The following is a 16022-nucleotide window of genomic DNA, read 5'->3' as shown; positions in this document are numbered from 1 at the left end:
ATAAAACCTGCCAGTCAATAAAGTCATGAAGCAGATTAAATAAAGATTCACCTTACTAGGGTTGTTGTATTTATTGTAACTCATTTCTTTCCATTGGCCAAAAATAATTTCTGTCAATAAAAGACTAGTTGTTTTATTTCTTTGTTCCAGTTTGGAGCTGGCAAGTCGCAGCTGCGTTTTCAGTGTTACGGCCTAACATCAAGGCTGTTCCCACAGCTCTAACAACCGAAAAGGACCATGCTATGATCCGAGAAGACAACTGCAGAACTCCCCCAGCCATTTTTCACAAAGGAGCAGCCTTAAACTCTCAGGCTATGAGCACAACACAGCAACAAGGACATTCGCTCCTCCAGCCAGGGTAAAACTGTTCCCACTCCAGAGCATCATGCTTGGTATGCCTCCAAAGAGGAAAAAAGCCAGATTTTTCCACAGATTTCCCTTAAGGGGTCTGTGCACCTTTCGGGCAAACAACGCCATGGTTTTGCCAACCAAGATTTTGGATAGAGCCATATTTCAAACCAGAACAGGCAGCACTACGTGATCACAGCAACTGCATACAACGGCTGCAKCCGGTGGGGAGGGTCCTGGCGCAGGGCAGTGCGCTCGGCTCCGCGGGCCCAACGCGGAGCGCGGCAGCCCTGCGCGCCGGCGGCTGGCAGCTAGGGCAAAGGCCGAGTACTGGCCCGCAGGAAGCGAATGTGTGAAATGCTGCRTTGGTCATTCTCCCCACCTCATTCCGAGGATAGCACTGGAGCATATTCCAACATATTCCTAGTGCAGCTAACAGAGGAAAAGCGGACGCATCCGGCTCTGGGAAGGTCAGAGCGCTGCCGCGGCTGTTCATGCTCAGCGTCTACCAGTCTTTGCAAAGAAGGTTCTRTTTAACTTAGAGAAATGCCTGAAAAATAACCATGTTAAACAATTTCCAGAGTATAAAGCCTTCCATGCTCTCTGCCCCAAAGGCAGCTAGCACTGGCCTTTTAAAGGCCATCTTTAAAATGAAGAAATAGTAGTTCAGCAAAGTCCCTTAAAGCATTTAATATCCTAGATAGGACCCTTTAGGACTCATTTAGTTTCTTACACCACTAAGATAGTTTGTTTTCCACACCACACTCCTTTTTATTTCCAAACTACAGTCCTACTCCTGCACTAACAGTCCTGCAGTGTCTGGACTGCATATACTAAAAGGAGATGAACACAATCTAATTTACATTGTTCCTTAAATAAAACCACATATTAATTGAGAATACTTGTAATCCACAGAGGTGGGGGAGAAGGACGTGGGAAGCCTTAAACACTGGGTCTAGCCTACAACATCCCCTTAGGGAATGTGATGTTTAACACATGTACACCCCTCCCACCCACACACAAACACCCGCCCCCAGAACAGCACATTCTCCAAGAAGAAAGTCAAATGCATGATAGGAGGGGCTTTGAAAAGGTAGGGAGGCAAAAAGGTCATTAAGATCTGCCTAAAAATAGCTAAATAGTGCAGTGAAATGCTTTTAAATACCACAGACACCTTCGTTGACTGGCAACCAGTTTTATGAGAAGCTCTGAAGACAATTTCTAGCTGAGCTTTACTGAACKGGGTGTTCACAGCCAGAGGCCTGAGAGGCGGCCAGGCCTGCCAGGAGCGTGGCCAGTTTCCATGTGGGAGCAGTATGTTCCGATTCTCATTTGCCCCTCTTACCACGGCCTCTCCTGGAAGATGGTTTGCCCGTACCCCCTGTGGAGGAGCTGGCAGAAGATGCCACTGCAATGTTGATCTGTCCTTCCTGGATCTCTTGTCGGGTCTCAGCTGGGAGGTGATTGATTTTCTGTTGCGTCTCTAAGTAGAACATGACATCCCGCAACTGCTCCTGGATTTCCGAGATCTGCAGGTCCTTCTGTTCGCAGGTTTCCTTTAGCACTCTCTCCTCCTCCTTTAGTTTGTTCTGAAGCAAGGCTTGATTCGCTCGCAAACACTTATTCAGTTCTTGCTCCTCTTTCAGTTCATTGGAAAGTTTAGCCACTTTGTTATTCAGCTGAGAGCACCTTGCAGAGAGAAGCACAAGTCAGGGGAAAAAAAAAAAAAAAGTGCAATACACCTAGATCGGACATTACTGCCTCCTTTTTACTTTCAGTCCTTAGGGCAGCTGTCCTCAGCCCCACCAGGACCGCTCAGGACTTGAGCGGGGCCTCCTGGCAAAAGTTGGGGAAGGGGTAAAAACAGACCTAACACAAAAGGACTTCAACCCCCCCCAAGAATTTTCTATCCAGCATTAGGCCTGCCGACACCGGCTTGCCTGCATGTGTTACCTGCACATGGAATAAAGTGTTGTGGGAGCAGAATCCCAGCTTTGTCACTCAATCTGCATAACCCAGGAGAAACCTTTCCCTCGCGAGTTAGGCAATCCCATCTGGTACCAAAGGCCACTAGTGCAGGCAACAGATGGGATCTGGCGGGAGGATGGGACTGTAACCTTGAACATGCATTTGCAATTGATGGAATAGGTGCCAAAGATGATACAGAGATTATATATGGTCCTTAGAGAGCTAAGGAGAGTTGGGGAACTTCCAGATCCTGATTCCCACCACACTCTGAATACAAGACCCTGATGATATCACTTCACTCAGAAGCAAGATGCTCCCACAAGGAGATCAGCAGCACCATGTTACACAGACGGTGCTTCCCTGCTCCTATCAACAGCCCAGTGCTTCTCCCCTGAAAGCTTGCTGGCATCTTATGCAGGCTGCTTTCCACTCAGCAAGGTGAGCTGCAGGAACCACAGCTCCCTAGCTCGGGCTCCCAGCTACAGCCAGGACTGATGGAGAGGCAGCAGTGCTAGGGGGCTGGTGGCCCAGCAGGAAGAGACCATGCAAACCCACCTACGGAGCTGGAATGCACCCAACCACTCAGTCCCCATGCCTGACATCCTTCATCTAGGCACCTCAACATCTACATAATTCTCTGTGCTGGGTGAGACGCCTCTGCTGGGCTGCCTTTCCTCTTTGGAGGATGTAACCTCCAATTGCAAAACGGACTGGTGTCTACTTCTGAGCAGGCAGAGGAAGAGAAAGGTTTTCCTGAATGCTGACTATGCAGACCGTGTGAAAAGAGCCAAGATCCCCAAAGCTGCATTCCACTCAACAGGCACATTCGTAAACACCCACAGAAATGGGAGCTTTTTTAAAATAAGCTGGGCTCTCAAAATTGTTTAAATAGCTCAAAATTGCACAGCAATAGCAAGATTTTTTTCCTTTTTTGGATGCGAATGTGTAGAGTTTTAATGGCTGCATGCAACTAAACCTGGCAGCGGTACCCACTTCCTTTCGACAGACTGCTTTTCTTTGAGCAAGTCATTCAGCCTCTGTTCCAGACTGTCACACTTCTCAATGGTCTCTTTAAATTTGGTCTTCATGTTGTTAATCTAAAAACAAACACACAGACATTTCAAACAGATCAAAGTCCTGTGCACTTTCATTATGACATTCATTTTTCTGGAGAGGTTTCTAGACTTTGACCAATTACTGTACCCAGGTAAGCAAAAGTTCACATGAGTGAGAAGAGCGAGTGCTGCCAGTTTGGATTAAAACCCTCTGCGTTACGCTTTGCAGTTACCCCAACAAGAACCATGTTGCCGTGGAAGTTGCTCATACAGAACAGCAACTCAGGCTGCAAAATGTGCCAAGGGATTCCATTCAAAAAAGGCTGCATCAGATCTGTAACTTTTTATCTACTGCAGTTCAGCATTCATTTAGCCATTCTCTCAGATATTTTCTTCATCTGCCAGCAAACTTAAGTTTTCATCCTAGGGCTTTATAATAGAAGGCTTTCGCTCATTTTAAACTAAACCTCATATAATCATGGTCAAAGTCTGAAAATGAACACGCTATTTCTGTCAGCATTGACTCAGCAGTCTGCTGTCATAAGACAGTGACCTACTGACATGAATACCTTAGTCATGCAAAATGCAAACAGAAACACATATACATTGGCTTCCTCTTCCCCTCTATTACAAAACTAGAGACCATTACTGCTGAAGAGAATTATGCTCCAGTCCTCTAGGCATTACGCAGAACACATGAAAACCTGTTCTGACACAAGACTTAGCAGATTTATAGACAGAAATACCCCTTTCCCCTATAATGATGTCAAAAGCACGCTTGCATGTACTGGTGACAGGAGTCAAAAGGAAAAACGCTTTCCTGGAGGAGCAATCTAGATAAATGTCAGTGGCAGCACACACACTGTCCCCAACGATGCCAGAGCAGGTTTTAAGCCTTCCGGCCTTAATCACTGAATGTTTATGCAGCTGATGGTTAATTCGGGGAAGTAGCCCAAGCAGTGATAATGGAGTACACTGCATAGTGGCGCTGATCCAGATGAGACTTGCATGGATAGAATGCCATGAATAAATTGTAAGAGTCTTTAAGCATAAAACAACATTTAGGGCATTTATCGTAGTTGTTTCAGTTTAAGATTGGTTGGTGGATCGTGTTTCCTGGTCATGTGCAAGATGATTTTTACTACAGCTTTTTCTTTTATAGGCATTTGCATAATATTTCTGGGACTGTTCTTTAAACTAGGGTTGATCACTATTTTGATGGTATTAGAGGTCATGATTTCTACGTTTAGGATGCCACTTAACTGCAGAGAGTAAGTGACTAATTAGAAGTCACGCAGACAGTTCAGTTAAGGACTCAAGTGCAAGTCCTGACTCACTTAAAACCTAGTTAAAAGGATCTACATAGAGTGAAAAGCATTAAAGGTATTCTCACTGAATTTTTACTCATGACATTTTGAGGCCATCCTGCCTACAGAATGCATTATAGTAGCAGACTCTAAACTTTTCCCAAAGGGTGATGAGGGGGCACAGGAAGATCGCAAAGAAAAGGAAAATCAGTATGTGTTTGGTGCAGAAAGACAGCTTCCACTTTCTGCATCCAGGCAGATTAGAGTCGCACTGTCTATGCTACACTAACCTTCCCTAGAGATACACTTCAGCATGAGACAGACTGGATCAGCAAGCAGGGATCCTGCAGCAGCACAGACTTGTTTTCACCACTGCTGCAGTTTCCCGAGCACCACATGCAAGTCAGCCTTCAATCTAGGTGGCAATCTACCTACTTCTGCACCACTGAGCAGCAAATTGCCAGATCTGAACGCTGAGATAAGGGCTACACCTTGGAGCCAATTTTCTCAGCTGGAAGTGAAACAGGCTACGCGAGGCTACATTGCGCAGAATTCGGGCTCTAGGAAGGACTGACTAGCTCCATCTCCCATTTAAGTTAATGATGTCCAGGGGCCTGTTTCAGCAGAGCTGTCACACAAGCCCAGAGCAGAGCTCACCTCTTCAGCAGTGTCCTTTTCTATCCGGACGATCTTGTTTTCCCAATAGATCCGCTGCGATTCCAGCTGGCTTGTTAGCAGATATGAGTACTATGATCACACAACACACACACAACGGTCAGCTTTTTCAGAAGAGTGGCTATGCTGATTAAGACGACAAAAGGGCTCCAATACCAAAGTCAATTTAATCAAATGAAATTGAGCATAGAGGGCATTCTGAACACGCATCTGCTAGATATGTAGTTTGCATGTATTTCACCAATTCAGTTTAAAAATCAAAACACTTTAAATCAAATCACTTCACTTAAAAGTAAAGTAAAGCCTTTTGAGCACAACAGCAAGGATCAAGTGAGAATCCCCCCCAAGCTATACCCAATATCATGCTAAGTACTTTTTAAAACAAGAGACAGATTTTTCTTTATAGTAGCAATAAGCCTCTAGAAGTTTTACACTCCACAGAAAAATGAAACATCAACCATCCCTATCATGAGGGCCTGAAATTTCAAAGGCCGAGTTGCTGAGTTCTCCATCCACTGCCCAAAACCCAGGGGTGAAGGGTAAACGCACATCTCTAGCTTGACTGGAAGAGCATCTTTGGAAAAGCATCTTCAGCTGTGTACAAGTATTCTCAAGTATTGTTCTCCAAAAAGGATGGCTCATTCCAATATTATTTTGGCATCTGAACAAGGATATAGTGCCTTACATCCCCTCTCTTCCCTCTTGGTTCTGCAGTTGACTTATGAGGATGTGGGAAAATGCGACCATTTCTCAACATCAGGCTAATAAGCACCAAATTAGGCCTTCACTTTAGAATTAAATGAGTAAAAAAAGCTGTGAACATTCTCAGTAATATCAGAGACCAAAAAACAGACTGCAAAGTCCACTCTCTGCAAATATTTAAATCTCATAAGCTAGATAGAGAGGTATTTTACATACTTTAAGCACCAGGTTCCTAAAAGTAAGGGTTAAAAATAGCTGATTTAGCCTTTAAGTATAACTCAGAAAATTCATGGAAAAGCAAACAAGGACTTTTTTGAGCAGTAAGTTTACAGAGGCTGGTCTCTATGTTTTGCTCCTCCTCAGACTCACTTATGTCTGATGTGGCTGAAATCACGTTGCAGTATATCCCTCAGTAGAGCAGTAATTTCAGTTTCTCTTAAGATAGATCACTGGCAGGGAAAAAACACCACACATGGACCTTTGTTTTTGAGGCCTCCACACTTCTAGTTTGTGTGAGAGAAGCTGGCCAACAGGTACCAAAAAACCCCCATCTGTTCAAGGGAAGGGAGCAGAACAAGGCTGTTATCACACAAGCTTCCTCTGGGAGCCAGGGTAAGCACACAGCTATGGATTCCTGCACATCTGCTCTGTTTACAAGCAAAACCGCTCGTACTGACAGTTCCGTGCGTATCCTGGGCTCTTAAGCCAAGTCAAAGATCCACTAAGGCTAGGAAAGTGCTGGTGAGCGAGTCTGGGCGCTCAGACCGTTCCTCACTCCACCGACCTCAGTGTTTGCAGCAGAGCAACTGGCTAATCTTCAGCCTGCTAGTGCACACAGGATGAGATTGCAGCCAGCTTACTCTTAGCTGCATTGGCTCTGCAGAGCCCAGAGGAGTTGGGGGGGCAGGGGGGAGGGAGACAGGGAGACGAGAAAACAAAACAAAGTAAAAACATCCTGCTTCTGCCTGAAGATGATTGCCTACATGCAGGGAGCAGATCTGCTGCATAAGCTGATGTCATTTTCCTGTAGTCATATCTGGATTTGAAACATTTCATTTGACACAGCAGCACAACGCAGAGGCCAAAGAGCCAAAATATTTACCTCTAGTTGTAAGGCATCAATTTTCTCTTCCTGACACATATCTCCCTCACACTCATACTGAACTATCTTCCCATCAGTTTTACTTGCAACCAGTCGATGGACATAGTTATCTGAAGAGAGAAAATTCATCCAAAGGGAGTTTTAGTTTATCACCACCCAGGTTGACACCAATGGAAATACTTTATGCAGCACAATTAACCATGCAGACTGCTGCAACAGCATATTAGTACGGCAGGAAGCCAACAACAGATGTATTTGTTATTTAGCAGACTTCACATAGAGACCTTACAGGATATTTATTACAACAGCCCATTCTCATACCTCAGGGCAAATTGATGGAAAGGGAGCAACAAACACATTCCACAGAGGCTACAGGACCAACCAGGTTCATTATGGAATCTCATTCTCCCTCCCCCATCTGGTACAGTCCCACAAAAGCTGCTATTAGAGAGGCAATGGATGTTCCCAAAAGACAAGATATTAGTGCAGATGCAAACCCCTTTATCTCCAAGAAAGCTCTATTGCAAGTGCTCTTACAAGGCGTCTCAAAAGCCGTTTTACAAACAAGGTTGTCCTACAAGAGGGGAAGAGAGACCACTTACCTCCAGCATAATCCCAGACTCTGTGGTTGGTCAGCTGCATTGCATAGGTGTGCTGGGTCTCCTCAAAATGTTTGTAAGCGTGTCGACTCACGTACCGGCCACAGCCTATGTGCCCGCATATTAAACAGATCCAAAGGTTCTGTCAACAGAAGGAACAAGCCCTGTACATACAATACGGTCAGGCAGTGGTACCAGAGCTTTGAGAAAGTGGGATCAAGGACACCGATGTCCTGCTGCTGCTGTGTATTTCCAGCCACTGTCTTAGAAAGCGAACAGCATTTGCTTCTCCTCCTCTTTGAAGCCTCACTCAGATTAAAGGCTAAAGAAAAGGAGTACCTGCTCATTCATGCCAATTATAAGCCTGCAGGTGCCAGGCACTTTGATACTAGCACAAGCACAGACGGAAGAATGGCCTTGATTAATGAACAAGGCAGCACAGCAGGAACATGAAAGCAAGCTCTGAAGAACACAGACCAAAACTTCTCATTGTTAGTTTAGCCCCCTGCTATCATGCACATCTAATCACACAAGCTCTGATCAGCTTATACGCTAGTATGTCTCTAAGAATTGGAAACATTTATCAGAACAGGAAAACCTGGGTGGTAATATCCCTTCCCAGTACTTATTCTAACTCAAGAAGAAAGCAGATACATCACTGACTGGTAAAAATCAGTCCAACAGCAGCCACAGAATTCACCCCCAAAGCAACTAGAGCAGCAGCACAGTCAAATCTAGTCTAGATCTCACTCACCATCCACCCACCTACTTACTTCTTGAACTCCACACTCAAAACACTTGTTCTCTTCCACTGGCTCAGGGGTTTGGCAGTATCTGCAGACAGGACACCTAGAGGGCAATAAGCATCATGATTAGACACAAGGAGCTCTATCTTAATATTATGGTAATTAAAAATAGAGCCAGAGATCTCAAAATGAATGCTTTACGCAGTGGGACACTCCCTACACACACGCATCTTTCAGCTCTCATTTTCCCAACTCAAATTTGTCTCCATTCCACACAAGTCTATTGTTTTTAAGCCAGGAAATGACAGAACAAGTATTGGTTCTTCCAAAGCCATTCCATGGTCTCAGTTTGACCTGGTTTTGCTGCAGTCCAGGTGATGAGAACAGCTGCAACCTAGAGTAGCAGTGGGGCTGCCAGTGACCTTGCGCCCTGTAAGCACAAAAGCAATGGCAGAGCTCAAGAAACACTGCTCTGCCTCAGCTGCAAGCACTGCAAGGAACACCTGTACACATGCCTAAACATTGCTTCTCCAGACTGCTGCCAACTGACATCTTCAGTTGAGAGCTATGATCATAACGATCACCTTGGTCTTTGAGGAGGACAGCTGAGAAGGCAGGAGCAAACTCAGTGCTCTAGTGAAGCAAGAAGTATGCAGAAAGTGAAGGTTTTTCTAGCCTTCTCATTAGATGAAGGCAGTCCAATCATAAAAGGAAAAGGCCTCTCATCACCACTTTATTTCTTAGACATYCTCCATTATCTACAGGGTTTTGTGGAGCAGTTACACATTGTTGTGGAAAGATGCTGCAACTACACACTGCTGAGACAGCCAAGTAAGAGAGGGAGGTTCCTACACTTTGCAAAAATAGTCTGGTACTTAAAACATCCCTCAGAAAATGAGAGCTCTAGCTTCAATTTCATCCCTACCCCAAGGGATTCAGCTTCAGCCCTTCCATTAAAATGTCCCATAACCGCTGCCTAGAAGAATCAGTAGCAGGCACCCTGCTATCATTTCTCATGAAACTATAACACTGTGCTGTCAGAAACACAGAAGACCCAAGACCAGAAGGAACCTTTGTCCAGATCCTAACCACCAGAAGACTCAGCTAGGGAGGGAGGTAACCCAGGATCTGGATTCTGCTGCCAGGACTGCTCATGTATTTTTCATTAGCTGCTGGATAAGCTATAGAAGTAATCATGGGAGTGGACATTTGCATTGCAATAAGCTTCCTAGACAAATTCATGTGCTTACAGTCTCTGGGGTGCCTAAGCAAAGTGGGCAGGAATTTTATTCTACTATTCTCCTGGATTGGGAGCTTAAGTTCTTCTTAAGGTTTATATTAATTATTTAAGTGCTGCTTTGAATCTTTTCCTACACTGGCTAAGCTCCACTGCTCCAAATTTAAACTGGTTTTGATTTATGGGGCAAAGCAGCCAATAAACTAGAATAGCTACAAATGCTAGAAATCCCACTGAGGTTCTGTTACTGTGGCTTACAGGTGATACACAAAGAGAGGGTTAAAGTTTCCCTCCTGGTCTATCCGCTAGTCAGACAGCCAGTGGTACTGGTAACAAAGAAAACACAGTGAAGATAGGGCTCCAGTCCAGCAACCTTCTGCTGCAGTATCTGTGACTGCCTGATGCGTAGTAAAGCGGCAAACAGTGTCCAGAAGAATGCAAAACACGCACAAGCGATAGAGCTCTTGACTAGCACTGAGTGCTGCTGCAGAAGACTTAGGCACATTGAAACATCCAACTAAGGGAACATGCAGAACAGTGAGAGCAAGAACAGGAAAGAGTTCGCAGTAGAGTGAAGAGCAGCTTTAAGGACAAGTGGGTGTTTTGCTAGTAAAGTTAACCGGCCTGTTAACATCTCAATTAACCCTTTCATGGATCTTCTCAGCATCTCACATTGTGATCAGGATCTAGACGAGCCCAGTGAAGACTACTGGATGGGCCAGTAGGTGCCATTACTGACAGGACAAGTCACACCTGCAAGCACACAGCTTCTGCTGGACCAGAGCACGGACACAAGTCAGACCCTCAGCACTGCCCTGTGCCAGAGGGTCTCAGTGGGCCAGAGAGACAGGCCAAGCCACCCCAGGACACACGGCCTCCCACTGCTCAGCCTGCACCCACCTTCTGCAATAGTGCCTGCTTAGAGCAGCTCCCTCCCCGTCCCACTTTATGGAGTGATCTTGCCATCATCCCTTCTTCCCCTGCCTCCCTTCTATCTCTCACTCCAGTCCTGTCCCCTTGCACAGCCTGCTCTAGCCCAGCTCTTCATCCTTCTGAGTGTCTAAGTGAGACAGGCAGGACTGCTGCCCCGAGGGGTTCCCCAGGTGTCCCTAGGCTCCAGCCAGCTGTGGAGATCCACCTAGAGCACAGCCTCAGCTATGCCAGGGGAACCCAGTGATCAAATGGACACGAAAGACTGAGTGAAATAGGGCTGCATCTGCATGCAATGCTGTTTGCTCCAGTATTTCTATCCTATAGTATTTTAAAACTATCTGCATTGCTCTGCAACAGCCCTGTTGCCTTAGCAGCGAGGCCCGCAGGAAACTTTGTCCAATTACTTTTGGCTGGGAGATTTCTCCCCGAAAGTCCATTAATGGAGAAAAGGAACATTAGAGCTCGCAGTAGTTCCTGCCGCCATGCTCAGATGAGCAGAACCAGTCTTGTCAGCATGTAACCACCACACTCAAAGCAGGGCTTTAGATGTGGAAACAAACAAAAGCCTCTTACGTGGTGTCCTCCCACCGCTGCAGACACTGGCTGTGAAAGCTGTGGTTACACAGCGTGGTAAGGATCCCGTTCACAGACTCATCCATCCTCTCCAGGCACACTGTGCACTTTGGGAGCTCTGTCAGATCCATTACAGGCAGGCTGGCCCCCTTCAAAAGAAAAGGCAGAGACAAATTGCTCAGCATCCTCCAATCACCATAAATTAAGCACACACATTAGAATGAATCTTAAACTTCTCTCTCATTACTCCTGGCACTGGGGTGCAAAAACATTCCTAGGCATTCCTGTGAATCTACAAAGGGGTTAGAAATTTCCCAGATGCAAAAGGAAAGTGAACTACGACACATTTAACAGACCACATCCTCCTCACCACACCACAGGCTCAGTGTGGCTGCTGCACCTGCAACCAGCCCGATTCAGTTTTCTGGATTCATCAAATCTACTGCACGTGGCAGGTTTAGATTAGAGACACCGCAGCAGTGAGCCATGAAGCCCATAAAGTCACCGAACAAACTCTCTCAGGTAGAAACAAATGGGAAACGAGCTTTGGATTGATGTTAAGCAGTTTTTACAGTGTCCTGCCCAGTGCAAAATAATCCTGTTAAAACTCTCTCAAGTCCAGGGGAAAACAAACAAACAAACCCCAATACAGACCAAAAAACCCACCAAAATACCCCAAAACACTTACATCTTCTGATTTGAAGACTTCAGCCCTTTCCACATACACCAGCTGGCAAACATCTTCCTCTATCGAGTTGAACTGCCGACCATTGCACGCCATATAAAAGCTATCCGCATCAGCCTATGCATAAACCAAGGGAAGCTGGTCAAAAAGAGAAAGCTTTGCAGCTGATACTACCAAGCAAGAAGAGGAGGAATCTGCTGCATCCTCTCTTCCCCACTCCGCCAAGTCCCATGATATCAGAGGAGATATTTCAGAGAGTCAGCTCCTGCCAGCAGGCATTGTGTCTTCACGCTGGGTTTAATGCCATTTTCTACCACTTGAAGTCAAGAAATGAAGTTCACAGCAGTGACGGCTACTCTGATATTTGAATACTCAGCAGCAATAATGGGCTTCTCTCTTCAGCATCAGCTTTGCCCCTCATCAGCAATTTCAGTGCATTTGCAAAGCAAATATGGTGTCTTTGCAAAAAAAAACCTTAAAAACATGGGATGAGAGGGCCACATTCCAGGACACAGATACTTGCGTCAGGGAAAGTAACAACAATTTAACTGTGGGAAGGGATCCATTTCACTGGGAGCAATTCAGGCATGCTCTGAACCATCCCTGAGAGTCAGCTGCAAAGAGGCAGAATCAAAACAAAACCTGCCAAACGTGTCATCCATATTCACTCAGTGACCTACCCAAACCCTATCTCTAGCAAGTGATCCCACAAGAGGCAAGCGAGCTGACTGCCAGGTTCCCATATTCCTAGTTGTCCCAGCCAGGTGCGTAAAGGCCCATGAGACAGGCTTTTGCTACCTGCAGAGACAGCCATCGGGGTCAGTGGGGAACAGGGCTTCAGAGAGTTTCCTAAGACCCAGGAATTTAGAGTGAATTGACTACAAGTTTATGGCTTTGCTGCAAAGCAGTGCAGCACTAGATATTTGCCCAAAGTTGATACAAAGCGATATACAAAAACGCATCCTTGTGTCAACAGTACATAATACAGAACACATACAAGTACTGCATTTTCACAAAAGCCATGGGAAATATCTTATGTAGCATTCGTGGCTGAGGGAAGTGCTGACCAAACCATCTCCACAACCCCAGAATATTTTGTTTGCAGCTGGGAGAAAGGAAGGTACAAATGAGAGGGTCCACGCAGGAATTGGTGGAGGGAATGCCTAAAGCAATGTAATTCAGGAAGACCTGCGAGCAGCAATGGGATGTCTAGTTACAAATGCATCCCTTAGACTCAGCTTTCGGGGATACTGCCCTTTTCACACTATATCAGCAGTGGCTGGGAGACCACCCAGCTCCTCAGAAAAACTGGCCAAGACTTTTCAAAAAGGCAAGCAAAGCCCAACTGGCTGGATTCCTTCTGTTCATCACAGCACAATGTATCGCTCTCTTTGTGAACATGCAGAGATGCATGCTGTCCTCTTCTTACTCTTTTTTTTTGAGAGTAGAAAGAACATATTATGCAGAGTATTAAACTCAAGGGGCACACTGACCTCTGAGGCAGCAGAGAACAGGGTTTGTCTACATATCCTTTATATATATATATATATATATATATATACACACACGTATGTATTTTTTAAATATCTGCCAGCAAGAAATAGGATAGACAGAACATGACAGACACTTGCTTCCAGTTCAAAGTGTGGATCTAACCCTAGTCAGCAGCAACAAGAAAGAGCTGGGCAATAGGACAGGCCTGTTTCTCAGCAGGTAAAGTGCAATCTTGGCTAACAGCAGGCCAGTGAAGCCAGAGAGCACCCCCAAACAGCAGCTATATGACACTGTGGCACCCCTTTCATGACAAAGGGATCTCTGGCTCTTACCTGCGAGCTAAACTTTATCAGCACCATGTACTGGTTTGGAGTAGAATCTCTGATGATTTTCATATGCTCAATTACTTCATAGAAGGAGGCCACAAACTTCATCAGGTCATGACTGGTCATTGTAGCAGGGACTGTGAGGATGCACAGCATGGCGCTGCGCCTTACGTCTTCTTTTAAGGAGGTCATCTTGCTGATAAGACAACAGTTAGACAACTTCACGTCATTTCACAGGGAGGACAAAGGCACAACTGGATACATCACACTTCCAACAACTGCGGTTCTTAGAATAATTTTGTTGGTAACCTCAATCCTCTTTTACATACTTGTAAATATTAAGAAAGAGAAGCAAGGGGTTGTGTAAGTGTCTAAAATACCCATACGGAACTATTCCTCTTTAGCAAAGGATTAAAAYGGGCAGCTCCAAAAAACAATGGTATTGTCAGGAATAATTCGACATCTGTTTTTCTATAGAAACAGTTGAAGTTGGCAAGCCACAGATGCTCATAACTATTCCTAGAATGAGTGAGCAATGCTTGTTATTATTTCAAATGCCCATTTTGTGTCTCCTGATAGCATTCAGGAAGGCCTGAAATGGAAGTTCTCATGCAATTATAAGGGAATGGTGTGGAATTGTAATCCCTGAAATAAGGGATGAAATCTCCAGCTTTGGATAGCTTATTAGGCCTGCAGCCAAGATCCTAGAGGTCACAGTTTAACCGTGGGATCCCTCAAGAAGCTGCTTTCAAACATCATCTTTCAGGAACCAGCATTTGTCATATGTTCTTACGGCCAGCCCCTGGCACGAGCACTCTCTACCCAGAGCGGCGTCACCACAGCCGGGAGACCTGAGCCAGCCTCAAGTTCTACCATTAATGCAAGGCACCGCCTGCCATCGCAGGTGAAAAGTCACCCTTCCTGTTTGTCCCTGCTCAGCTGGCTCAGGAGCCAGAGCCCTCAGGTGACCAACTCACCCTTCTGGATGGTGGCATGATTCAGGAGCCCTGTTCCCACTACAGCTACAATTAGTCAAGCAGTCTTACTTTGTTTTGTACAGATGCATAATGCCATGAACTATTTCAACTGATGGATTCCCGCTGAAGAAGGAAATCTGGTCAGGGAGCTGTTTTGAAGGCGAGTCTGGAGCAGCCTCACGCTCTTTACTTTGATCGTCATGTTTATTTTTGTCCTCGGCAGATGTAGCCTCTGAAGATTTTCTTCCTTCCATGGCAGCTTTTGTTTCATCTTTTACAAATCAAAAGCTTTCAGATTACTAACCGCACATCAGAAACATCTACTGTTCTCTAAGCACAGCCTGCATGTACACAACAGCACTCTGAGAAGTCAAATTACATCCTGGAAAGCAGCAGAAGCATACACCTCTAATCTTTGCTGTTCCAGGGGAGTCTCAGGAGCTGCCAGACACCTGGTGAGAGCCCCTGGCAGGACCCCAGTGCTGCGAAATCAGCTAGGCAAGTTCTGTACTGGGCCAGGCTAAATCCCAGCAGACACTGACACAAACACAAAGGAACGAGGGTAGGTTTGCGGAGCACGGGCAAGGCGAGCCACGCAGCCGCGTGCTAGTCCTTCTCCTCTGCTTTGATGGCAACTCTGACAGGACTTGGCATTGCTGTCCTTAAGCTTCCCACTTATCAGGGAAGGTAATGTCTGTAGAGCTGAAACGTTTGACTCCTATGGGCCAGGCAGCACAGCCCAAAATAAATTAACACTTTACTTAGTGAGAAAAGTTTGTGAGGAAGAACCAGCTTTCCTATCCAGTCCCCAGCACACACTCCTTAACTTCTCCAGTGTTTCTTAATATGGATGACTGACTAAGGACCTGCAAATGCAGCAGCAGTTTTATCAACCCAAGACTCCTAAGACAGTTGTTACCCACAGGACCTGATGCCTGGGGAAGCATCCTGCTTCCTTTCCACACTAAGGGGGAGCTTTATAAAAGCAGTGGGCAACACCCACAGACCCCAAACCCAGCACTTCCACCCCACGAGGCTGGTACCTGGCCGGGGCTGGATGGTCTCGATGATCACGTCGGTCATCTCCCTGCGGCCGAGGTGCTGGTGGAGGATGGCTGCCCGCTCCCCAGGGCCCTTCCCCTCCAAGCAGGCGGGGACAGCCGCCCCGGTGCTCTCCGCGGCCATCTCTGGAGCTGCGCAGGGAAGAGAGAGCTTGGCACGGGCCGGCGGGAGCAGAGCCTCGGCGCTGGTGGCAGCGGGACCCACCGGGGGCAGCGGGACCCTGATACCCCCAC

At 46.1% G+C, this 16022-nt stretch overlaps 1 protein-coding gene across 1 annotated transcript in view; it reads right to left on the bottom strand.

Annotated features, from left to right (window-relative positions):
• Window positions 1–866: 866 nt before the first annotated feature.
• BRAP (BRCA1 associated protein) overlaps window positions 867–16022 on the bottom strand; it is a 15500-nt gene continuing 344 nt past the window's right edge. Inside the window, exons 2-12 of the mRNA XM_026060258.1 lie at window positions 15771–15920; window positions 14797–14998; window positions 13757–13946; window positions 11934–12047; window positions 11246–11394; window positions 8530–8605; window positions 7760–7898; window positions 7158–7267; window positions 5336–5425; window positions 3310–3413; window positions 867–2037 (exon numbers count right to left, since the gene is read on the bottom strand). Coding sequence (XP_025916043.1) covers window positions 1677–2037; window positions 3310–3413; window positions 5336–5425; window positions 7158–7267; window positions 7760–7898; window positions 8530–8605; window positions 11246–11394; window positions 11934–12047; window positions 13757–13946; window positions 14797–14998; window positions 15771–15920 — 1685 coding nt within the window. The 3' untranslated portion in view covers window positions 867–1676. The remainder of the gene's footprint in view (window positions 2038–3309; window positions 3414–5335; window positions 5426–7157; window positions 7268–7759; window positions 7899–8529; window positions 8606–11245; window positions 11395–11933; window positions 12048–13756; window positions 13947–14796; window positions 14999–15770; window positions 15921–16022) is intronic.

Source organism: Apteryx rowi, unplaced genomic scaffold (genome assembly GCF_003343035.1).
Source record: "Apteryx rowi isolate R43461 unplaced genomic scaffold, aptRow1 scaffold_168, whole genome shotgun sequence".
NCBI lineage: Eukaryota > Metazoa > Chordata > Aves > Apterygiformes > Apterygidae > Apteryx > Apteryx rowi.
The sequence above is the reverse complement of the archived record's forward strand: the minus strand, read 5'-3'. Positions and strand labels throughout refer to the sequence as shown.